This window comes from Vombatus ursinus, unplaced genomic scaffold, assembly GCF_900497805.2.
Source record: "Vombatus ursinus unplaced genomic scaffold, bare-nosed wombat genome assembly UNPS02014825.1, whole genome shotgun sequence".
Taxonomy (NCBI): Eukaryota; Metazoa; Chordata; class Mammalia; order Diprotodontia; family Vombatidae; genus Vombatus; species Vombatus ursinus.
In genome coordinates this window covers 6,657,800-6,682,859 of record NW_020954603.1, presented here as the reverse complement: position 1 = coordinate 6,682,859, position 25,060 = coordinate 6,657,800, and the positions used below count along the sequence as shown (strand labels likewise).

General features: G+C 49.6%; 1 protein-coding gene and 1 pseudogene across 1 annotated transcript; both read right to left on the bottom strand.

The window, feature by feature from the left end:
- Window positions 1-530: 530 nt before the first annotated feature.
- On the bottom strand, window positions 531-18,786 carry LOC114024818 (carnitine O-palmitoyltransferase 2, mitochondrial-like). Its single transcript, XM_027837972.1, has 5 exons — window positions 18,605-18,786; window positions 14,814-14,894; window positions 14,083-14,189; window positions 6,662-7,960; window positions 531-862 (listed from the first exon to the last, which is right to left on the bottom strand). Exons 1-5 carry the CDS (start codon window positions 18,784-18,786, stop codon window positions 531-533), a joined length of 2,001 nt encoding a protein of 666 aa, XP_027693773.1.
- Window positions 18,787-22,518: 3,732 nt separating this feature from the next.
- On the bottom strand, window positions 22,519-24,672 carry LOC114024817 (annotated as a pseudogene).
- Window positions 24,673-25,060: the final 388 nt, after the last annotated feature.

Sequence of the window (25,060 nt, the reverse complement as noted above, 5' to 3'; positions counted from 1 at the left end):
CAATAGACAGATAATATAGATGGATATAGAGAGATACTGAAGGACAGATACATACACAGATGACAAGTTGGTAGATGTAAAGAAAGAGATATAGAAATAGATAATTAATAGTCAGGTAGGTGATAAATTAGTAGCCGATCAATATGGACATAAAGATAATTGACAGATGATAAATGATAAGATTGTTATATTAATAGTTTAACATAGATGAGCACAGATGATAGCCTGGTGGATAGAAACAGATGGTAAATGACTGAGCTAGACAGATGGGCAAATAGAGAAGCCACAGTTGGGAGGGATAAGGAGGAACAAGCCCAGATATATGAGCCCTTTCTTAGATGACCACAGATACAGTCAAACATCTATTCCTGAGAGGTGGAGAAGCCTTGGAATATATGGCCAGAGGGTTGCAAACAAGGTTTCACTAACTCCCAACGGAGGTTTTGGTCATTGTGGGCCTAGGGAAAGGCTGCAATTCCTCTTTCATCCAATCAGCTCCCATGGTTCGTTCTGTGGGAGGCCAGGAGGTGCTAATGTGTAATGGGCTTGCCTTTTAAAACAGCTATAATCTTTTCCAGGCTAATTTTGAGGCTCTGGATGAAGTCCTGGATGTTGTAATCAGAGCACGAGGTGACATTGAAGATGATGCAGTCATCTTGGATCAAGTATGTGATCCCAAAGCCATCGGGGACTATGGGCATAGAAGCCCCGAAATTCAATGTCGGGTTGGACAGATGCCTGGAGAAGATGAGGCTGTGATTGAGTTGATCGTAGGCAGAATCTAAAAAGATATCAGGCAAATAGCCTTTTTTGGAGTCAGCCAAGATCCGAAGAGCAAGCAAGTGTCTGTCAAACCCTTGACCTGTGAAAATGACCAAAATGGTGGTGGCATTTTAGCTTGGGAAATGGCTCTGGGACTGGCCCCACCCACCCCTTGGGGTAGCTACATGACTTCAGGCAAGGCTCTCACTCTCTCTGGGCCTCAGGTTCTCAAGCTCTAAAAATTTAATGAAGGTGTTCTAGTGGAAGGCCTCAAAGGTCCTTCTAGCTCCAGGTCCCATGGTCCATGACCTGATGTCAGAATCACAGAGTCTTAGAGGTGAGCGGGCCCTCCGAGACCATCTAGCCCAAACCACACCTGAATGAGAATCTCCCTGACAATGTGCCCCAAGAGGAGTCACACAACCTTTGCTTGGGGGAGCCTGCCACCTCCTGAGGCAGCCAGCCCCATTTGGTTTAGAGCAACTCTCATTGGCAGGACATTTTCCTGACATCCAGCTTAAATTGTCCTCTTTGCAACCTCCACCATTGCTCCTAGTTCTGCATTTTGGGGCCACGATGGACAAGCCTAATCACTTTTCCATGGGTTGGAAATGCTGGAGGATAGATATCATGTCCGTCCCCCCGCCCCTCAGTCTTCTCTTCTCTAGGCTACACATCTTCAGTTCCTATAACAGCTTCTCCTGGGCCATGATCCCAAGGCCTATCCCTGTCTTGGGAACCCCACCTCTGGTTGCCCTCCTGCTTGTCCCTGAGGTGCCCCAAACTGAACACCACATTCTAGACACAGTCTGATATGGTGAAGGATGATGGCACTATCATCATCTCTCTCACGTTGGACAACGGCCTAACCCCATATTTGCTTTTTTGGCTTCCACATCTCATTATTGACTCATTCCTTGGCACCACCAGACCTTGTCTGGACCACTGATGGTTCAGCCACACCTCCCCTCAATGAATCTGAGTTTTTTGACACATCTGATTTTGCATTTGTCCCTATTAAATATCATGTGATTCTATGTGGCTCCATATTCAAACTTGACAAACCCCTTTTTGGGTTCTAACTGTTGCTTACATGTCTGCTATCCTCTCTAGCTCAGTCTGCCATCTATGACTTGATCCATACCTCCCATGAGAACGTCCATCACAAAGAGCCCAGAATCCTCCACTGGCATCAAACCAGAGGTGACCATTCCTTTGCTCTGGTGCTAAATCCATTGGATATGGTTTTACCTTGCATTCCTCTATCTCATCCACAAATAAAGAATTTCATTTCCATCCCTACTACGTACAAGGCCCTGTGTTAGTCGCTTGGGTACACAAACAAATTGGCAAATATTCACTGTCAAGAAGCTCGAATTCTTCTGTGCTGGGGGGTGGGGTGTGTGTAAATACAACATGTAAAGAGATAAATAAATAGGACACAGTTTGAAGAGGGAGACAGTGCTAACACAAGGAGGGGGTCTCTGAGCTGGGCCACAAAGACGCCAAGACAGAAGGGAGAAGTGGTTGGATTCCAGCCATCAGGGCAGAGTCTTGACAGAACTAGAATGCTGAGTTTGAGAAACACCAAGAAGCCAAGTGTGGCTGAATTACTAAGTGTGGGAAGAAGAGTAAGGCTTAGATATTCTGGAGCCAGCCTGAAGGGCTCTGAATGCCAAGCTAGGCAGTTTATATTGCATCCTAGAGGTAACAGGGAGCCCCTGAAGGAGCCCCTTGAGTAGCATGTGTAGACCTATGCTTTTGGAAGACTATTTTGGCCACTAATGTGGGGGCTGGATGGAAGCAGAGAGTCCAAGGACACTATTGTGGTAGCCCAGGCGAGGAAGGGCTGTGTGTGGAGAGAATAGGCTAGATGTGAGAAATGTTGTGTGAGTAGAATTTACAAGGTTTGCCAACTGACTGAATCTGGCAGATGGGGGAGAGAGAAAAGTCAAGGATAACCCTATGCCTGTGAGCCTGGGTGACAGCAAAGACACAGTGCCCAAGAAGAAATGGGAAAGTGTGCAGGAGGGGCTGGCTGGCTTGGAGGAAGAGAATGACAGACTGCTAAAAAGCTTTGCCTAAACCTAGATAAACCCTAGCTCTGGCATTCCCTCGGCCTGTCGGTCTGGTAACCCTTTCCAAAAAGGAAGTGAGGTTAGTCTGGCACAGGCTGCTCTTCATGAAATGGTGCCAGCTCTTTGGGACCACATTCTGGCCTCCTTCTCCTTTTCGAGATGCTCACTGACCATCCCTTTAATGAACATCAAGCAACATCCAGCTCATCATCCCCTCGTTTACAGATTCCGTTCCTTCCCTTCTAAGACAACGTATCCATCTCTAGCCTTCCTGGGATTCTCCAGTTCTCTGTGCCAGCTGTTCTAATACCCTGAGAGGTGTTTAATCTGGGTCTGGTGATAAACTCTTTATGGGAAGTGAGGCGATGGTCTTTCCTTATCTGCTTATTGGCCGATAAAACAAGCAGTGTTCCTCCAGTCTTTGGTGCCAAGCAGGCCACTTGGAGGGGCAGGAGGGGCGACACTCCTGGCCTGCTACAAAACTCCTCTGAGATTCTGGGAGCATCACAGCTCATCCATAATCTCCCTCAGCTGTCTGCCGGAATCTCCTTTGGCTTTCTAGGAGTAAACTACTGCTCTCCTCCCCATCCTCTTCAGCTCTTCTCCCTCCAAGTCCCAGTAAAACCTTTCCCCCTTCCATTGTTCTCTCTGGGACCCCCATTCCTTCTGGACCTCTTCCTTTCAGGAGCCTTCCATTAGCTTGCTGTTACTGAGACCTGGCTTTCCCAGGTGACACCGAATCCCTGGCCATCCTCCCACAGTGACTGTGCTTTCCCTTATGCCTCCGACACACTAGTCCGGGAAGGGGATTCAGAATCCTCTTCGTTGCCTACTACCACCTTCAGACTTTCCTTCTGATGTCATCATTCAGAAACCTCTCTCTACAATTTTTCACTTTATTCAAATCGTGGTAGTTGTTGATATCAACGCCTAGAACATTCTCCCTTTTTTTCTCAAGGACCTTAACCCCTGGCTCACCCCCTTCCTTCCCTCTCCAGCTTCTCCCATTACAACAACATCCACATTGCTCTCTGAAGCTCCTAGTTCCTCAGTCTCTTTAAATGCAATGATACGTCTGCCGTAGCCACCCACAGAGTTAATCATGTATCCCACAAGCATTTCCTTAATCAGAAACTCTGACACTCTTCCATCCGACATGGCCTCTCCCTGTGCCTCACCCTTCCTAAACCTATCCTTTGCCCCCATTGCAGCCTTCAGTCTCTCCACAACTCAGTCATCTCTCACCTCCCTTGCTTTGACTTCCCTTTCCAATCTTCACCCTCCAGCTCACCGATTCACCTTCACACAGTCTCTGACATCCCTGTCCTGTTGCCCCTTCAGCCGTGTCAGCCCTCAGCCCTGGATTACTGCCCTCATCTGCCTCCTCTGCTTCTGTTCGCATGGGGCGTGCTCTTGGGATGGAAGGGGCAGACCTTTCAGGAGCACAGGAATATGGCGAGAGCTCTCCCTCCTCTGGATCTTGGAACCAAGGCCCGACGGTCCTGCCAGCTGTAATGCCTCTGAGTCACCTCTGCTGTAAGCTCCCTGAAGGCAGGCTTCACCTCTGTCTCTAATAGGCTCCTGCATACGGAGCAGTTCAAGTGAACTGAAACGAACCCTCCCCAATCCTCTCCAGAGTCTTCAAGCGGTGGCTGGACTCCTGGTCGTGAGCGATGCCATCGAGGGCATTTGTCCAGTGGGCAGGGAGTTAGACAAAAGGACCTTTAAGGGCTCATGTGACTCAACGTTCTGATTCTAGGACCTGCTGCCTGTGCTGTCTGCTCTTTACTTCCCTGTCCACAAGGCAGATGAGGAAAAGAGTCTTTGGGAATTCTTCAGCTACTCTTTCTTGCCTTCTAAATGAAGTCCAAAACTCCTCTGTACAGCATCCAACGTTGAAGGCCCTCCTCAATCCCATCTGCCTTGGTGCTCCTACTCACACTGCTCTGTGTGCCCAGAACACCCTCCCTTCCCCTCTGTTTAAAGTCAAACTCAAATGCTACCTCCTCAAAGAAGTCTTCCCTGATCCCCATAGCTGATAACCTTTGACCTCTCAGCCCCTACCTGGTCATAGCCCGAGCAGGCCAAGAAGCGACCTCCCCCTTAGACTTCCCATCCATTTGTTTGAACCTTCTAATGTACCTCCCTGGCTAGACATGCCCATCTCTTCCTCTCCTCCCAAACAGTAAGCCGCGTGAGTAAGGGGACGTCTTTAACCTAAACTTTGTATCTCCTGAGGCTCCTGGCACAGGACTCTACAGGCAGCGAAGCTTAAACCAGACTGTAGAGTTTAGCTGAACTTGGGAGCCTGGAAAGCCCTGCTTGGTGCTTCCTTCCTTAGTCTGGGCATGGCACGAGGGGGTGCCTCATGTGGAGTTTCCAGGGCACCCACACACATCCAGACCCCAAAACTCTGGAGGAAATCTAAGCGCCAGCCTGCGAGTTTCCATGTGGCCCTCAAATCCCTTCCCAATCTGCCTCCAGCCCGATTATACCCTGCCCCACTTCACATGAGCTAAGATCCAGCCAAAATGGCCTTCACCTGCACAGTTCCCTCTCCCACGGCCAGGCTGTGCCCCGTGCCCATGCTGCACTGTCTACAACTCTAAGAATCCCTGGCCTCTTTCAAAGTTAGAGTCAAAGCACTGCCTCCCACAGGAAGCCTTTCTGGACTGCTCCTCCCCTTGCTGGCCACTGAAATTACCCAGGATCTACTTGCTCTATATTTTGTATCTACATGAATGAATGAATGAATGAAACATTCCAACATCTGCCGTGTGCAAAGCACTGTACTGAGTGAGACCCTCTCTGCTCCCAAGGAGCTCCCACTCTGCTTCCATGGGTCCACGCTACTGCCCCAGGGGAATGGAAGCTCTCTGAAGGCAAAGAGAGTTTATTTTTTTACCTTTGTATTCCTAGTTCTTGGTACAGTGCCTGGCATACAGTAGGTGCCAAATAAATGCTTACTGAGTGGCCAGGTCAAGTTTTGAAAAATCTTTCTTATAAGAGTTGATATTAGATGCTAGAAAGCCTGTGGATCCCACTGAGATTTCATCAATCAAAATACACACCGGACTGCTGTTGTGCGCACAGTGCAGCCTCGGCCACAGCCTGGCCACCAATGGCCTGGGATTCTGCAGCCTTAGTGTTTGAGAGGAGCCGTGGAGCTAGCAGGAGGGATCAGAGGCTCTAAAGGGTGCAGGAAGTGGCCTGAGGGAGAGGGTTCAGAGGAGGAGGAGGACAGAGTAGCCTTAGAGGGAGTACAACTTGATGTTTACCAGTCCCCTCATGAGAACCAGCAGTAGGGAAGGGGTGACCTTGGTGGTCTGAACAAGATCAAGGTGGGGAAAGGAGCAGATGCTTTGTTTCCCAGTGAGAACTCTTTTCTCACTGAGTGAGAAAGCCTCTTAAGAGACTCAGAACCTGAGGCCACTCTGCCCCTGGAGCGTCCGGGGCTCTGCCCAACACATCCCTCTATGACTGAGTCTCTCTCTTGGCCAAGGCCCTGGTTTCTGCCCTTTGCGCTCTCAGGAGGTAAGGGCTCCCTGGAAGGTCTTAGCTGGTCTGCATGTGTCTGGGCTGGGGGTGGGGTGGAGGGATGGAGAGGAGCTGGTTGGGCAGCTGAAGATGGAGTCATGGATGAGAGCTCACCCTTCTAGGAATGGGGCTCTTCCAGCCCTTCCCCCTCATTCCTCTCTCCCATCTCTAGATCAAGGAAGAATACTTGGAAAAGAGACCTGAGGGCTGAGCTAGAGGGCAGAGCAGGGCAGGTGGGGGAGTTTTGGGGCTGGCCTAGGAAGGTAACTTGCATCAACACTCACCTCTGGTAGCTTCCTTGATCAGCTGGACATGGTAGGTGGAGCACTTGGACAGCATGTCTCTGAGTTCAGCTACACTGTGCTTGGAGGGCTCCTGGAAAGCCAGGGAGCATTTCTTGGTATGAATGGAGGTGGAGCGAATCACCTCCGTCCGGCCATGCTTGAAGGCAGCTGTGCTGCATGGCTCATAGGAGGACACCATTTGACCACAGAGCCCAAGGAACGCCATCTGAAAGGCGAGATGGATCATGGCGTCGGGGCTCACACCCTCCTGCTTCAGGAAGCACTTGCCCTCCTTAAACCGCACCAGCTTGACTGAGAAGGTTCGCACTGCTGCGTTGTAGTTGGCTCTGGCGTTTGTGATGCCCGCCCTCAAGGAGTCGTTCAGGTGGAAATGGAGCTTCTTCACGGCTCTGGAGGCATTGGTGGCCATGGGGCCCTCCAGGGGCCCGATGGCGGGGGCCTTCATGCTGTCTTGGAACACCTCCTTCATGAAGCGCAGGACGGTCATGACATCGCCCCACGAGTGCTCAAAGTTGATGGCTGCCGAGCCGTCGTTGGTCAGGATCAGGTTGAAGGACTTATCGAACCAGCGGTTATGCCCATTGCCATAGAGCATGATCTGAGTGAAATGGTCAGCATCCTGCACGAGCAGGTCATCTAGGCACAGACTGAAGATGGCCGTTTCCACCTTCTTTAAGGCTTCTTGGTTGCCATTGGCCAGGAGTTCTTGCCTTAGCTGTGCCCATGTGTCCCGTTTCTCAGTTGTCAGATATGCCAAAGGAAAGTCAGGCATGGGGCTCTCGTCAGAGAGTATGTACTTGAGGTTAGCATGGATTTCTGAGGTCTGGATCATGGTCCCATTGCTTCGTAGGATATTAAAGATATAAAAGTTCCCATTCCTTAGCACCAGCAGGTGCTTGGCCCTCTCGTCTGTGAGAAGTATATCCCGTGCAAACTTGGGCAGCCGGCTTGTACTGAAGAGCCTGAAGTTCTGGGACATGTCCATGGGGTAGGCATTAAACATGGTGGCCATCTGGCACACAAATGACTTGGGGATCCAGCGGATGAACTTCTTGAAGAGCTCAGTGTCAGTCCTTTCTGGGTAGAGGTACAGCATCTCGGGCTCCAGTGTGTGAGTTCTGAAGGCCCTCAGGAACCGGATGATTGAGACGGTCATGTTGGTGGCACGTGTGAGCTGGTCGTTATACTCTGCTTTGGGGTCTGGTTGGAAAGCCAAGCCTACGTTCATGTTAAACGCAGGTGGATTGCGTCGGCCTAGATAAGAATTCAGCCATATATCTAGGGAGAAAGGAGTGTTGCGAGGTAAAAAGATATACAGGAGACATAACAGGAAGCAGTGGGAAGAAAGCTGGACTGGGGGGATCAGGAGAACTGGGCTTTAGCCTCACTTTTACCACAAAACCTCAGGCAAGTCAGTGAACTCTCAGGGCCTTGGTTTCTTCCTCTGTAAAAATCAGGGATTTGAACTCAGCAACACTGGATTTGGGGTGAGAAGATCTGAATTCAAATCCCCACACTATCAATTACTATCTGAATAGACTCAGGCAAGTCAATTCCCCTCTCTGGGCCCCAGTTTTCTCATCTGTAAAATGAGAAGAATTGGACCAGACCTCAAAGGTCTCTCCTACAGTCTCTGAGATGCTTCCAGTTCTCTATTCCTTTGATTGTGTGGATTCATAGGTCCAGCAGGATGTAGGAGTAACCCTGTCCCAAAGTCAATTGGGGGGAATCTTTCTTTACAGGTAGAGATGAAGGCCTGGCCCTATGTGAGGGGCTGCAAGTCTTCTCCCCATCTCTTCAAGCATGCAGTTGCTTCAGGACCTTCTTGCTTCCAGCTTTAAAGAGGCCAACTGGGAATGGAAGCCAGGTGTGCTCAAGCAGGGCACTCATCTCCACCAACAGAGAGAGAGACTCGTATGGGCTTTGGGATGGGTTACATGAAGTACCCAAGGGCAAGAAACACTCTGTTGTGGTCTTTGGATACCCAAATGCCCAGCACAGAAGCAGCCTACCATGGAAATGAAAGCACTGATGGGGTACCTTATGGTCTGCATTGCTCTTTACAAATATGATCTCATTTCAGCCTCATAACCCTGGGAGGGAAGTACTATGATCATCCCCAACACAGGTGAGGAAATTGAGGCAGGCAGAGGTGAAGTAACTTGCCCAGGGTTACTCAGCTAGTAAATGTCTGAGGCTGGATTTGAACTCACAGCTTCCTGACTCCAGGTCTAGCACTCTGTGTGCTGTGGTGCCCCCTAGTGGCTCATAGTAGAAACGACACTGAACTTGGAAGTCAAGAGTACCTTGATCCAAAGCTCACCTCTCATTCCCTACGATACCTTAACCTTTCTAGGCCTCAGTTTTCTTGTCTATAAAATGAGAATTGGACACAGTGGCCATTGAGGTCCCTTCTAGTCCACAATCAAGGTATTTAATAACTATTTATTGAATTGAATTGATATCATGTGCATTCTATTCTAAATATGGGAACTAAGTTGTTATTTAGGAATCATTGTCCTATTGCCATAGATATTTTTCTGGCATCCCTTTCCATTATGTGGGCAAGTGTGTGTGTACGTGTGCATGTGTGTGTGTGTGTGTGTGTGTGTGTGTGTGAGAGAGAGAGAGAGAGAGAGAGAGAGAGAGAGAGATGGTGGGTCATCAGAAGCCCTGAACTATCTGGCTTCCTCTTCTCTTCCCAAGCTTTCTCTCTCTCTCTCTCTCTCTCTCTCTCTCCCCCTCCCTCCCTCTGTCTCCTCTGTCTCTCTCTGTTTCTGTCCAACTATCTGCCCCCTCTACCAGCCTCCCCTCCCTCCACCAATGACCTTTCTCCTACTGTCTTCCGCCTTTAATGGCTTCCCATCTCCACAATGTCTCTTATATCCATACCCTCCTATTCACTTTCACTGCCACCACTTCTGGCCCTTCTCACCTGTTAACCTGGATTGTTACTGCATTCATAAATAGTGTCCCTGTCTCTAGTTTCTTTCCTAAATCCCAGCTCTAATCACATCATTGTCCTCCTCCAGAACCCAGTGACTCCCCACTGCCTCCAGGCTGCTCCATGGAATTTACTGTTTCCCTTGGAAGGCCTGTTTTGTCCACGCCCCATTTTTTTTGTCTGACTGAAGCTAAGGCTTTCTCTGCCCTTAAGTAAACTTCTGATCCTTCCCTCATGGTTCTCAATTCAGCGACCTCAGTTTCAACAAACAGTTGGCATTCCCATAGGTCCCAAGGAGTTAATTAGAGAAGAACAAGAACAAGAACAAGGTCCCTGCTCCAAGGAAGCTGACAGTCTGAAAGGGGGAAGAGAACATCTTTAACACTTTCAAAGACTCATGATATAATAATAATAATAATAACAACATCAGCTAACATTTATGTACTACTTTATGATTTGTGAAGCACTTTACAAATATTTTAATCTTTACAACAACCCTGGGAGGGAGGTGCTATTATTGTCCCCATTTTACAGATGAGGAAAGTGAGGCAGTCAGAGGTAAAGTGACTTACCCAGGGTCACACAGCTGAGGTCAGATCTGAACTCAGGAAGACTCGTCTTGCTGACCTCAAGTCCAGTGCTCCATCCACTGGACCACCTGGCTGCCCCACACTGACCTCAGAAGATCTCGAGACCTCCACCATTCAGTGGAATCTTTTTGAATGCCCCCTTCCCTGCTGACGAACCCCTGGGTATGGCTCAACCAGCTGGTTCTTGCCTGACCGGCACAAAGCCCACTTACAGGGCTGCCCTTACAGGCTGCTGAGCTTGGCTTCCATGGGTCAGGCTCATCTCCATGCCATGACCCCACCCAAGCGGGTGCCAGCTAGCATCCAGGCCCTCAGTCACCAGGACCACAGTTGGCCTTGAGCGTGAACTCTCCAGCTGGAAAGAGTCCTCTGAGCTCCCTCCTACTGAGGAGTCATTGGGATGCAGCAGGGAAGGGCCTTTAGACAAGGGTAATGAGAAGGATCGGACGAGGCAGCCAGTCCTGCTAAGTGTAGCTGCACTGTCCTCGTCTCAGCCTAGATTTCTAGCTCTGCTTTTCATTTGTTGTCATTTGCCCTCTTTTCTCAATTATCCAGGAACCCCCCAACCCTGTGTCAGCTGGTAAAGGGAAGAAGGGGTCTGCTTATACCGCCTACAGAAAGACCCCAGTGGGGAGGCGGTGCCGAGGCCCCGAGGAGGAGGCAGCTAGCAGCGACATTCACAGATCTGGGTGTCCCAGCGAGCAAGGCAAGATGTGGCTCTTCCCGCCCCAGCTGCACCCTTCTTCCACCATCCAGGGAGCAACTCTGGTGCTAATGCCACTGGCAGCTTCCTCTGCAGGCGCTGCAGGCTGTCCCTGACTGCTGCCTCAGCAGCCACAGCTACCCAAGAGTAAAGTCCTTGGCCCTGTCAAATGACAACATCAGAACCTCATGTGGTTTTTCTCAGTGGCAGTGATGCCAAAGAGGTCTCCGTCTGCTTTGCCACGGTACCCTGCCACCCACTGGGCCCTCCATCTGACTCACGATCAGTCTTGTCCTCAAGGGGTGGCCTCCCCAAATCAGAATATGAGCTCGCAGAGGGTAGGGGCTCTCTTGCTTTTCTGTGTCTCCACACCTCACCATGGTGCTGTGCACACAGCTTAATGAATGCTTTTTCATTCATTCATTCTAGTGATGGACACAAATTGGTTTAAAACAGGGATGGGGAACCTAAGATATTCTGTCATGAGCCTCAAAATCTAGCCTGTGGTCACTTTTCATCCCTGGTCTCTGATCTCCAGTGTCTCAACAAGGTCAAGAGCACCCTCTAAAAGCTTCCAGCCCCCTAAGATAGATACAAACCAGCAGAATCACTCACAGAAATCCTGTATTTTTGGGGACACAGGACACAACACCAAGACATCCCAAACCAGGACTTTGGCCAAAAGCAAGACATACATCCCCCAAATTACTCTAAGAGGTAAGAAGATAAGGTCAGTGTCACAATTCTGTTCTGCTTCACCCAGAGCACTTTCCCCACAGCCACCCAGAAGGCAGGTATTATTACTATTGTCTTCACTTGACCACATTCTAATTGTCAGCCCTGGGACTCAAACTGAAATCTAAGATGCTGCGGGGGGCGGGGAGGGCAGGGCTAGCACCCTTGCACTGCAGACGCTATCTCCTCTGGTTGCCGGGTCTCCCTACCTGAGAAGGACATGGCGGGGGGGGGGTAGAGAAAGTGAAAACGTGCCTACTCGGACAAAGGTAGAGGCACCCACAGGTGGTCAGGCGATAGGGCTGAGCTTTTATCTCTTGGTGTCTTGGCCCCCAAAGGCATAGAGAGGCTCTAAGCATGAGGAGCAGACATGTGCTGGCACCCCTGATGTGGTGCAGTTGCTGGCCTCTGGTTTATCTTAAAAAACAAACAAACAAACAAACCTAATAAGATTTATTTGGGTACATGACACTGAGTTCCCACCATTTGATCAAGGCAGGTCTCTCCTGAACGAAATCATGCTTTCTGGCCACAATGCAGGCAGGGGCACCCAGATAGCAATGAGAGATAGTGCCATCCACTATCTAATCGGCATGTACCCTTTGTGACATGCCCATTCAGGCCTGGGCTCAGCGGCTGCTTGCGTGCATGGCTCTGTGATCCTGGACAATAAATAGGACATCCCTTGGTCTCCATCTATTTAGTGGGTCGGAGGAGATGACCAGGGTACTGTGTGCCAGGCATAGTGCCAAGCACTGGAGATATAAGGAAAGGCAAAACAAAGCAGTCCCTGCCCTCAAGGAGTCTCCAGTTTACTGGGGGAGACAACATGCCAACAACTATGTCCAGACAAGATACAGACAGCATGAACTGGAGATAATCTCAAGGGCAGGCACTGGAATTAAGGGGGATCAGGAAAGGTTTCTCACAGAGATGTTAGAGGGAACCTGAAGGAAACAGAGGAGCCTGGGGAGGGAGCTAGAAGGCGTGGGGCACTGCCAGTGAAGATGCCCAGAGACCGGAGAGGGAGGGTCTCGTTGCAAGGGAAAGCAGACGGCATGTGCAGAGGGGCTGGGCGGTAGGAAGCGTAGGCTGGGAAGGTAGCAGGGGCCGGTGATGGAGGCTTTAAAAGCCAAACAAGGTTTTCTATTTGGTCCCGGAGGTGACAGACAGGAGGTCACTGGAGTTTATAAATAATTGGGGGGGGGGCAGTCAGACCTGCATAGCAGGAGGATTCCTTTGGTGGCTGAGTGGAGGATGGGCTGGAGCGGGGGGGAGGCGAGGCAGGCAGACCCATCAGGAGCTATGGGGGCAGTGGTCCAGGGGTGAGGGGGTGAGGGCCTGGGGGCACACCACAGAGGCGGCGGCTGGCTACCAGGCAGCAGCTGACCATCAGGCAGCAGGAGGAGAGGGCTGATGAGGGGCGTGACAGGAAGGTCGCTCCCCGACCCATGGTCACTGTTTTCAGTTTTCCTGAGGGCTGGCCCTTGCTATGAATGAGAATCTTCATTCAACTACAGGACATACTGAGGGAATGGGCCCACCCTACGCAAACTTCTGTGGGCTCTGTTTACTGCTGAATAAACTCGGGGTGCGTGAGTTAGGGAGGCTCTATTGGCAGGACCATGGACAGCGTTGAATGCAGGCACAACCCAGATTTCCTGATTCAAAGTCAGGGGGCGCCACAGAGCCCCGGGCCTGGAGTCAGAAAGACCTGGGCTCAAATCCAGCCTCAGACACTTACTAGTTGGGTGACCCTGAGCAAGTCACTTAACCTCTGTTTGCCTCAGTTTCCTCAGCTGCAAAATGAGGATGATAATAGCGCCTACCTTGCAGGGTTGTTGTGAGGATCAAATGAGTTATTTGTAAAATACTTAGCCCAGTGCCTGACACATAGTAGATGTTTAACAAATACTTATTTCCCATTCCTCACCCCCACCCCCAAGTCCAGGGCTCCAGCGCTGGAGACAGAGGACACCAAAGTCACAAGTTGGGTGGTGGGGGCTGGAACCTAGATCTCCTGACTTTCAGGCTTGCTTTACCCTCTTCATGTTAAAGTTAGGAAAAGTGATGTTGGGGGGCAGCTAGGTGGTGCAGTGGATACAGCACCAGTCCTGGAGTCAGGAGGACCTGAGTTCAAATCTAGCCTCAGACACTTACTAGCCATGTGACCCTGGACAAGTCACTCAACCCCAACTGCCTAAAAAAAAAAAAAGTGATACTGAGCAGGTGAGTGGCAGAGGCAGGGTCGCATCTCACAGGGTTGGGCCCCACCTGCTCTGACATCCTGGAAAACAGCTTCTTGGGTGAAGAGGAGGGACAAGAGCTTCAGAGCTTGGCCCCTGTGACAAAGCTACAGCCTCTTTAGATTCTGTCCTCCAGAGCTGCCTCACCCCCCCCCCCCACCAACCACATCATTGCCTCCTACCTGAAATATAGCTAGTGTGCTGACTGTGCTGATCCTGAAAAATCAGCATGTCGTGCAGCTCTCTGCCGAGGCCATGCTGAAAGTCATGGGAAAATGCTGTTGTTCTCCTGAAATAATGGAGCAGAGTCTTGGTTTGTATGCTGGCCTTTGGCCGCACCTCCAGCTTCCTCTCTTTCTCTCTCTCCTCCTCCTTTCCCTCATCAGCCCTGAGATTCAAACTGAAATCTAGGAGACTGGCCACAAGATGCTGCAGGGGTGAGGAGGCCAGGGCTAGCACCCTCAAGCTGCAGATGCTATCTCCTTCCACTTCCAACCTTCCCTGGCCTGTACTGGCGACTGGCCCCTGGCCTCAGCAGACTAGCAGCCCACCCTCTTGCTTTCCCCTCCTAGGGCTCTTAGGAGGAATCAGTGAGTGGAGAAGAAAGAAGAGGACACATTCTCTGGGCATTCTTCTGTTCCCTGTCACCAGCTGACTGAGCTGTCAGTCAATATAACCTCAGCCAGCACTAGAAATAATCCATTAAAATGATGGCTAATCAAGCTCCAGTTATCCTAGAGCTGAGTGATGGTTCAGTCAGCCAAAGGCATTACTGGAAAGGAGGCATGTGGTGCGCTCCCTACCCCCCCCACCCCCGTAATTTCTGCTGGGCCCACGAGCACACAGTGCTCTGCACTCAGGCCTGGTCCTTACACCTGTAAGTTTCTTATTTCCTGCTCTTTATCATCTCTACCTGAATTGATCTGCAGTTAACAGAGGTTCCTGTGCTCTCAGGTATCTTGCGATCGAGTTTTCAAGTCTGGGAATGGGTAATCTGAAGAAAAAATAGTCACGTTAGGCTGTGTCCAGCCTGGCCCCAGGCTCTGGCGAGGAAGGGCTCAGGAAGGACTCACCTGCCATCACCAGGTCCTGCACGTGGGAAGGAGCGGGCCCAGCAGGGCAAAGGACCTCAGAGGTCTGCTAGAAGCCCCTCACTGTGCTTTATGACATTGGCATGTCCCCTCATATGCTCCACCCAGAGAACCAGCCTTCCCTTCTACCCAAGAAGCCAAGCTCACCAACCCTTCAGTCAGTGCCAACGTCCTACAGTGCCCAACCTCTTCATTCCAAGAATGGGGGGTAATCTATGCAAAGGCACGGAGGCTGGAGATGGACCAGAAAGTCTGGAGGACCCCAAGGAGGCCGGTTTCACTGGAGTGAGCAACAATGAGGGAAGAACGTCCTCATCTCTCTTTCTGTCTGTCATTACCAGTCATTGCCGGTAATATTATAATTTCACAGCATTTTGTTGTCATTCTTTCCATTTGTGTTCCAATCACTCCATTTTACAGCCAAAGAAACTGAGTCCAAGAGAGGGAAAATGACTTGACCACAGTCATTCAGATTGAGCCTCCTGACTCCAAACCTAACATTTATTGACCACACTTTGAATGCCTGACTGACCAAATGGGTAAAGCCAGCTCCTCCTAGCTGACGGCCCAGGTAACAATGGAAGCCGACGCTGCCGCACTCCGTGGATGGAACTGGAGATGAGACTGGGCCGGCAGAGGACAACGTCTCTCCTCTGTACTACGAGCTGTAACAGAATCCTCCCAAATCTGGCCCAGGCCAGCCGACTTTATGTCCCTGCACTGGGGAGGCAAGCCCTTGCCCTCCGCCATCTCCAGGATCACAGACGATTTTTGGCTGACACCGACTTGAAAAAGGAGGGGGCTGAAGCCAAGAAGGGCAGTGGCACAAGAACTCAGTTCTCTGGGGTCCAACTGCCAAACCCCAGCCACCCTGAGCATCAGAGGGGAGGGTCTGAAGGGCCCCGGGAGAAAGAAAGCGGTTTCCAGAAGCTCCTTGTAGCAAGCTGCAGCGGGCCAGGATGGCAAAGGCATGGAGGCTGGAGATGGAATGACGAGTTTGGAGAACACTCAGGATCTTGTTCTGTGGCCAGTCCTGCGCCCTTTCTAAAGAGGCTGAATTTTCAGTTTCTTCATTTTAAAGTTAAGAAATGTCATGTCAGCCATATTAATCAATATTGATCTAGATTATTTAAAATAGGTAGACAGTATAAGGTTGAAATATTCCTGTGGTATCGGAAATGATAAGTTGGTGGACTTAGAAAAATATGGAAAGACTTGGACTTATGAAGGAAGAAGCTATCCACCCTCAGAAATTATAGATATTATAATTCTAGATCTCTAAGTATATGTATGTACATGTATGTATATGTGTGTGTGTGTGTATATGTGCGTGTATATGTCCGTGTTTAATTGTAGCCTGCTTGGGGGAGAAGGGGGTAAAAAGAACAAAGGAAAAAGTACACAGCAGAGAACAAAACTTACAAGGAAGAAAAGATGGACTGCTCTCAACACAATGCGTAGTATTCATTATATAGGCTTTCTTGAAATGGAAATGTGTTGCTGTATATTTTAAATCCTCTCTTACATTGTGCTGTGCACAGGGCAATGCTTTTTTTTTTCTTTTCTTATTTTGTATTTAAGTTTAAAATTAATTTAAAAAAAAAGTCTCCCTCCATCCTTCCCCACCTGCTTCCTGCCGACAGCGCCTAGCACAGAGCGCAGAGTTAATAAATACCAGCTGATCCGCTGCCTGCCTGACTTCCTGGACCTCTCTGAATAGCCTAACAATGGGACTCCCATCTTGGCTGCACCTGAGCTGAAGTCTGAAATCGGTTTCCATCCTGCCAGTTGGGAATTGTCCCTGGCAGAAGCCCTTCCAGTGGCTCCCCAGCTGGGTGCCTCTGGTCTCCTCTGCTCACAGTGCTCTGCCTGGGCGGGGGATCTCACCTGGCTGCCAGACCTCTGGAAGAGGGAGCCGGTGCTTAGTCAGAGCTGGGCCAGATACTGTGTTGACCATATACAGCAATTCTCCATGAATTCATGACCCCACTGAGGAGGGCATACCTACATTCTGGCACCCATTCAACACCTCCTTTGGTGCAAGGCCATTAAGAATCTTAATTCCATATACTAGACATGTATGTATACATCCAGTAGGTGTGTAGAAACTCTTTAAGGTTGCTAAGCACTTTTTCTTTCTTCTTCCCTCCCTCTCCCCCATTAACAAAAGAAAGAAAAACCAAACCCTCGTAACCAGACATGTTTCATTTGGCACCTCTGTCCTCTGTCCTCTGCTGTGGAGGAGGGTCACGGCACTGAGCCATGTTTTGACATCGTCCCAAATCGTTCCTTTGCCGGTACTGATGTTACAGCCCACTCTGGTCTAGCTCTCCTCCCGTCACTGCATCAGTTCAGGCAAGGCCTCCCAGCTTTCTCAGACCCTGTTTCATCATTTCTTACAAGGCGCCATCATCTGTCCAGTCATTTTGTGTCGGACAAAATGTCCAACATTTGTCCAAATGTTGTTCTTTGCTGCCTTCAGGAAGGAGGCCTGGAGACAGTACAGACTGGGCTGGGCTGGTTGTAGGCTTCCAAAAGTCCAAAGTGGAACTCACCAGTGAGGAAAGTGGCCCTGTGCAGCCGGCCTTAGAAGCTCCTGTCTTATCCTGTCTTCTCAGTAAATATCCTTTGGTAAAAGCTAACTGGTTAATAGGTTAACCGGTACTTAAGGGCTCTTCACTGACAGTTAGGTGGGGCCCTGGACCTAGAGTCAGGAAAACCTGAGTTCAAATCTGACCTCAGACCCTGGGCAAGTCACTTCACCTTTGTTTGCCTCAGTTTCCTCAGCTGTAAAATAGGGATAACGGAACCTATCTCCAAAGGTTGTAAGGATTAAATGAGATATTTGTAAAGTGCTGCGCAAACCTTAAAGTACTATATAAGTGCTATTACCATCATCATTACTGGTGACTGGTATTGGGGAGAACAGGAGGGATACTCAAGCAAATAACAACTGAAGGACCCCCAGTCTCTCAGGGATACCCAGGTAACCCTCTCTGAGTCCTCCGGAACCCAATTCATCCGTGTGAGTGTGAGCTGGGATAAAAACGCCCCGAGCTCACAAAGGCCCAAATACAAGAAGGCCCAGAGGACTACAGGTCGAGTCTAGGGCTGGAAAAGACCCGTCCTCTAATCCAGCCCTCTTGTTTTACAGAGGGGGAAACTGAGGCCCACAAAGGTGACTCAGGCGGGGCTAGAACCCAGGGCTCCCGACTCCACGTGCTGCCGCCGCTTTCTACTGAAGCACGCGGCCACCGGAGGTCTCAGCACACCGGTATTTAGCAGGACTGCTCCAGAATCGCTCTGACCTCGTGCCCACACACCTTGTTAACGGCTGTCAGGAGTTGGCCCTTCCCTTTAGAATCCCTTGAAGGCTCTTATATATTTATAGAATCAAAATATGTCCAATTGGATGGATCAAGCCCCGCCCCCTCTGGTCACATTCCGCCGTGGCACCGCCTCCTCTCTGGCACCGCCCCCGACTCCTCCTCTCGGGGCAAGCTGTCCATTTAAGCGGCCTAGCACCGGATCAAGCCCCGCCCCCTCTGATCACGCTCCTGCCGCGTCCCCGCGCCCTTATCGCGCCCCTGCATTGGCTCCGCCCCCTCCTCACCTGGGCAGGCTGTCCTGGAAGTGCAGTGTGGGCAAGATGCTGGGAACCAGGCCCACGTCTTTGCTGCCTCTCTTGCCTCCTCTGGAGGCGACCCCGAGGCTTCTGCGCGGGGGGCGGCCGTGACGACCGAGTTGACGGCGGAAGATGAACCGAAGCAGGCCAGGCCCCGGGGACAGCGCCATGGGGCCCGGCCTCTCGTTCCACGCCCGTTGCCTAGGCAACCTGGGGCGCCTGCGCAGTGTTGCCCGTCCCCAGCTCCCCCCCACCGCCACGTGCGGCCTGTTGACGGTTCCAGGGAAGAAAGGCTCCTTTCCACGAGGCTCGGGCTGTCTGGCTTTGCCCCCCACGTCTGCTGACCTTGCAGTCCACTGCAGTCCACTACAGTCCCCGGATCTTTTTCAGAACCCCTCTTGTCCCACCACCTTTGTTCTTGGGGAGCATAAGACCTGGCATTTGTCCCTCCTGCATTTTTCCATGTTAGATTAAATGAATGAATGTGAAAACAGAAAAGCCAGGAAGCCCCAGCTCTTCAGGAGCCCCTGTCCTACTGGGGGAAGACAGTACACAGAAGAGAGTCCAGCTGCAGGGCGGATGGCTTGGCCCTAGAGGGCACGGGCTAGGTCAGATGGCAGTGCCAGGAGCTGCAGCTGCTAAGGGCATCCTGTGGTCACCATATCTAGCTCTGGGGTGGGGGGGATCTTAACCTGGGGACCATAAACTTTTTAAAAAATGTAATGGCTATTTCAATGTAATCAGTTTCCTTTGCAACCCTATGTATTTTATTTTGTGGCTCTGAAACCAACTTAACCTGTGTTCTTGAGTTGCCATATTTTGCAGATTCACTGTACCTGGAAGTGTCAAGGCTGAAGCCCCTCCTGGGTGTGATGGGGTTGGGATTGAGACCCCAGGAAGGAAAAACCCTGGACTTTCCCACTTGGCCAAATCTCTGACATTTGCTTGAGGCTATAATCCCATCAACTGGCCTTTCATTGTGGCTACACCCAATCTCCTAATTCTGTTACCTTAAACCTAGCCTGGCCTTCCTTTGTTTTACCTCCCTATGTATGGCCCCTGGCTATTCCCCACCCTTAATCCTAGCTAGTCTCCATTCTCCCTTGGCCACGAGGTCCAGGTCCCGGAGTTCTGTTCACCCCAGTTTACTGGCCTCTCCTAGGTCCCTCCCACAGTTTTTCTGTATATAAGGTCTACCTTGTCTCCATTAAGAGGCTTAGATTCTTATAATCTAACCACTGTGAAGATTTTCACAATCTAGCCAATAGTCCACAGATGCTCAGATTCCTTAAGAGTCTAGCTAATATGGCAAATCTTCAATAAACTTTGTTTTTGGCTGAAAGAAGGCTTGAGTTGAATTCTTTAGGGCAGGATCTGCATTTCTTGATTTTGGGATTCCAGGACCCCTAACCTCTATAACTCATCAAGTGAATGCAATGTGTTGTATGCAATTTCATATGTTTGAAAACATTCTTGGGAGAAGGGGTCCAAAGGTGACTGCCAAAAGGATCCATGATGCCAAAATTCTGGAGCCCCTGACCCAGCCCCTCAATATCTTTTTTCATCCTGAGCCCCCAGTCCACCTCATATCCCAACTCTGGGCATTGTCACTGGCCTGGCCCCAGGCCTGGATCTGTCTCCTTCCTCTCTGCCTCTGGCTTCTCTGGCTTCCTTCAAATCTCACCTAAAGTCCCATCTTCTTCCAGAAGCCTCTCCCAATCTCCCTACATGTACAGCACTTTCTCTCTGTTAATTGCCTCCAGCCAATCTGGAATTTATCCCACTTGTACCTAGTTGTTACACTGTGAGCTCCTCAAGGGCAGGGACTGTCTTTTACCTAACCCCAGCATCTAGCACAGTGCCTGGTACACAGGAAACACTTAATAAATGCTTGTTGACTAACTGGAACATAGTAGGCACTTAATGAATGCTTCTTGACTGATTAGCCCTTGAGAATATAAGCTCCCTGAGAATCAGAACTGCTTTTGCCTTTCTTTTTATCCCCAGTGGGAAAAGCAAGTAGTAGCGGATAGAGAGAGCTGGCCTCAGAGTCAGAAGACCTGGCTTTGAGTCCCACTTTGACCCACAGTGGCTATGTAACCTTGGCTAAGGGCTCAGGACAACTCCATAAGACTTTCAGTTGCAGGGAAAATACGAGCTTGTAATGGTAGAAGGCATTTTCTCACCTGGGAGTTACCTATCCCAATGGGGTCACAAGAACAGTCCCTTATTGTTTTTCATTCCCATCCAACTCTTGCTGACCTCGAGGACCACAGCACACCAGGCTCTTCTCTCCTCCACTATCTCTCAGAATTTGTCCAAGTTCGTGTTTATTGTTTCCATGACACTATCTATCCATCTCACCCTCTGCCATCCCTTTCTCCTTTTACCTTCAATCTTTCCCAACATCAGAGTCTTTTCCAATGAGTCCCATCTTTTCATTATGTGGTCAAAGTATTTAAACTTCACCTTCAGTTTTTGACCTTCCAGTGAACAGCCTGAATTAATTTCTTTAAGAATTGACTGATTAAACTGGCCTTTCATTGTAGCTACACCCAATCTCCCCTCCATTGTCTTATCTCCCTATGGCCCCTGGCCATTTCCCACCCTTAATCCTAGCTAGGCTCCATTCTCCCTTGGCCACTAAGTCTAGGTCCCCGGAGTTCTGTTCACCCCAGTTTACTGACCACTCCTAGGTCCCTCCCACAGTCTTTCTGTATATAAGGTCCACCTTGTCTCCACTAAGATGCTGGGATTCTTATAATCTAGCCACTGGTCAGATTCTTAAAATCTAGCCTAATAGCTTACTAATGTTCAGACTCCTTAAGAGTCTTGCCAGATATGATGCATGTTCTAGTAATAAACCTTGTCTTTGGCTGAAAAAAAAAAAAAGAATTGACTGATTTGATCACCTTGTTGTCTAAGTGACTCTCAAAAGTCTCCAGCACCACAGTTCAAAAGCGTTGATTCTGCAACGCTCGGCTTTCCTTATACTCAACTTTTATGGCCAACTCTTATGGAAAAACCATAGCTTTGACTGCACAGACCTTTGGAAGCAGTGTCTGATTTTATATTCTTGGGCTCAAAGATCACTGTAGGCAGGTACTGCAGCCATGAAATTAAAAGACACTTGCTCCTTGAAGGAAAACTATGGCAAATCTGGACAGTGTACTAAAAAGCAGAGATATCACCTTGCCCACAAAGGTCCATAACGTCAAAGCTGTGGTTTTGCCAGTAACAGTCACTGTCCTCCTTCTGTCCACAGGGCCTGCCATGTAGTAAGAGTTTCACAAATGCTTATTGATTAATTGGACATCATCTGGTCCTCATTTTGCAAGTAAGGAACCTGAAACACAGAGCGAAATGATGACTAGGGTCACACAGGTAAGTGACCCAACCAACCTTTGAACTCAGGTCATCACCCCCAATCCAGCACTTTTCCCATTGGACCCTAATGGTTTTGAAGCTTCCATCCCCTTGGGGAACAGGTAAGTATCTAGCTTCTCTTCCTTGGTGGCTTGGCAGGTTTATCTTCATTGTCCTCTTGGAAAAAACTGCCCAACATCTGTCTGAGTCACACCATGTGTATCTAGTAGGAAGGGGGTCACCACACAGTAAGCTTTGAGACTCCTTAACTTTCAAACTGTATTTTTTTTTATTTTTAGATTGCTTTATTTAAGAGATGAAAGAGATGCAGAACTAACAAACAGCACACTTCCCAACTTCCCTCCCGTCCATTCCCCTCAAATAATGTGTTTATGAATCTCTGAAATATTGATCCCATCCTTCCCTGTTCCTAAACATTCCCAGGATACAAATAGCTCAATTGTCCAACTCCCAGACCTTAAAGCAAACTGCTGGGTTCCTCATCTCTAGTCTCTCACCTCCTCTCCCCAAGCCCTTCAGCTTGAATAGAGCTTGGTAGAGCCCAGAGGGGTAACAGGGAGAGAGGAAAATGCAATCCTTTCTGTGAAAGGAGCTGGGGAATAGAGTGGTGAGATGAAGGCCCCCATAACTGGGATGACTGGATGGAGGGCCTGGAGCTAGGGGGAAAGGCATAGGTGCCCCAGGGAAGGAACTAGCTGCCTCACAATCTTCTCCGGCTGAGCTGCTACTGCTGCACTTGTCCTTCTGATGCCAGTTACAGAACCAAACTCAGACGTCTTTCTCAAGTCCCCAGCTCCCCAGCAATATTGCCGATCTGCTGAAGTGTGGGCTTGGGACACTGGAGAAACATGGTTTCCAAGTTTCCCTGAACAGCATTCTCAATGTTTGTACTCTTCCTCTTTCTGGCTCGTTGGATTATCTCAGCCTGGCACAACTCCTGAAGGTGGTCATTGTCATCTGCAGCTTCTAGCCACTTCTGTAGCAAAGTTCTGAGCTTACACGTGTTCTTGAAGCTGAGCAGTAGTGTCTGAAAGTGACAGATGGAGGTCTGGTTAAAAACCTGGCCAAAGAGAGCCCCCAAGGTGATGCCCACATCAGCCTGGGTATAACCCAGAATGATCCTTTTCCACTTTAGCTCCTTAGCAAACTGCTCCAGTTCCTCTGGGGAAGGGGTCTCCTGTGGTTGCTCGTCTCCACTCTCCACCGGCTCAATCTTGGTAACTCGACCAGTGGCACGGGACTCTGGGTAGCTGCCTTTGGAAGGGGTCTCTATCCCAGGTCCTGCATCACTTGTTGGGGACTGTGATCTCCTGAGCAGGCTGAGCCATCACTCCCACATTGAACTGAGATTCACAATAGACACCCCCTCCCCATATATTGTACACAGGATGGTATGGGGCCATTTCCCACCAGGTGGGCCTTGAAAGCCCGGCCAATTCCACATCAGCTCTGACCCTCTGACCCCGCCACAGCCCCGGGTGGAGAGAAATATTCAGGAGCCAGATATCTGGCTACAGTAGGGCACCTCAACCCAGGTTTTGTTTGTTTGTTTGTTTGTTTTCCCAAAATGAACTTTCTATTCACAGCAAGAAACACTTAAAGATCAACCAAAATCTTCACATTCTGAGTGTTCAGTCAGTAAGTTGACTTTATTTGCCTTGTTTAAGGACAGTAAAGGAGATTTAAACAGACCTTAGAAAGAGAACTGGGCAACAAGCCATTCATTGACAGAGAAATCCTGAAGATAAACTTCCACCAAAAGTGGGAATGTTTGGGGCTTGTTGGCACGTTTGGTGTTTAATAAAACTGAAACGACCTGTTGTCTAAGGAAACACACCCCCCAGATGAACCGTGGAAGACCAAATGTAGACCTTATTAAAATAACACACAAAGAATGTCAGACCTTAGAGAGGTCTTAGGACAGGGGATGTCAGGGCTGGGAGGGGCCTTAGAACAGGGGATGTTAGAACACAAAATATATCATGTTGCACTGGGAGGAACCTTAAAGCTTCTCATTCAACCCACCTTCCTCCTTCCCTTCTTTCCTCCTTCCCCCCCTTCTCCTGTCCTTCCTTCCTTCCTTCCTTCTTTCCCTTCTTCCTTTCTCCCTCCCTCCCTCCCTCTCCCTCTCCTTTTCTCCTTCCCTCCTTCCTTCCTTCCTTCCTTCTTTCCTTCCTTCCTTCCTTCCTTCCTTCCTTCTTACCTTCCTTCCTTCCTTCCTTCCTTCCTTCCTTCCTTCCTTCCTTCCTTCCTCCCTCCCTCCCTTCCTTCCTTCCTTCCTTCTTTCCTTCCTTCCTTCCTTCCTTCTTTCCTTCCTTCTTTCCTTCCTTCCTTCTTTCCTTCCCTCCTCCCTCCCTCTCTGCCTCATTTCACAAAGTAGGAAAGTAAGACTAGAAAGGGAAGGAGCTTGCTCAAGGTCACAAGTGGCAGAGTTAGGACGACCCCCTTTATGGGGTCTAGACACCCAGTTTATAACAGCAGTCAGGTGTGGGGTAGTGGAGGCTGGGGATTGAGGGAAAGGTTGGGAGAGAGGAGAACATTCTCCATTCAGATTCAGTGAACCTGGAGGAAGGATGAGAAACCATGCCACACCCAGGGGTCTCGTTTTTTAAAAGCAGATCACACACATGCAGCCTGCTCTGCCCGTAGTCCTGCTCAATGAACCTCATTGTTCGCCATGAGGTTTCCTGAGACACCAGAGCAGTTGGAATTGACAAAAACATTTTCATCGATAGGGATACAGAATGTCTCTGATCACAACCAATTGTCTGAACACTGGCCACCCAAGTATGACCCATGGGGTGATTCTCACTGAACCAGAGGCCAGCTACTCCAACCTCCTCCCCTTAACACTCAGAGAAATTGAGCTATAACTAGTATTTGGTTTGTTCGCATCCAGGTGAACTAGGAGTTGAAGGAGTTCTTTTCTAACCCCATTTTCAAAATCCCAGTAGGGCTTTTCTGTTGTCCAGAAACAGTGGGAAAGTGAGTCCATGAATTAGCTGAGTTACGTTTTGATTTTTGAGTTCACTGACATCAGAAGTCATGATCAAGTTT

What these genes read in the sequence shown, in the direction of transcription:
- LOC114024818 (XM_027837972.1), bottom strand. Translation starts at nt 18,786, where the DNA reads ATGGCGCTGTCCCCGGGGCCTGGCCTGCTTCGGTTCATCTTCCGCCGT. An exon ending in TTCCAGGACAGCCTGCCCAG is followed by an intron (nt 14,895 to 18,604) that starts GTGAGGAGGGGG and finishes TTTTTTCTTCAG; the next exon opens with ATTACCCATTCCCAGACTTG. An exon ending in GCACACTAGCTATATTTCAG is followed by an intron (nt 7,961 to 14,082) that starts GTAGGAGGCAAT and finishes CTTTCTCCCTAG; the next exon opens with ATATATGGCTGAATTCTTAT.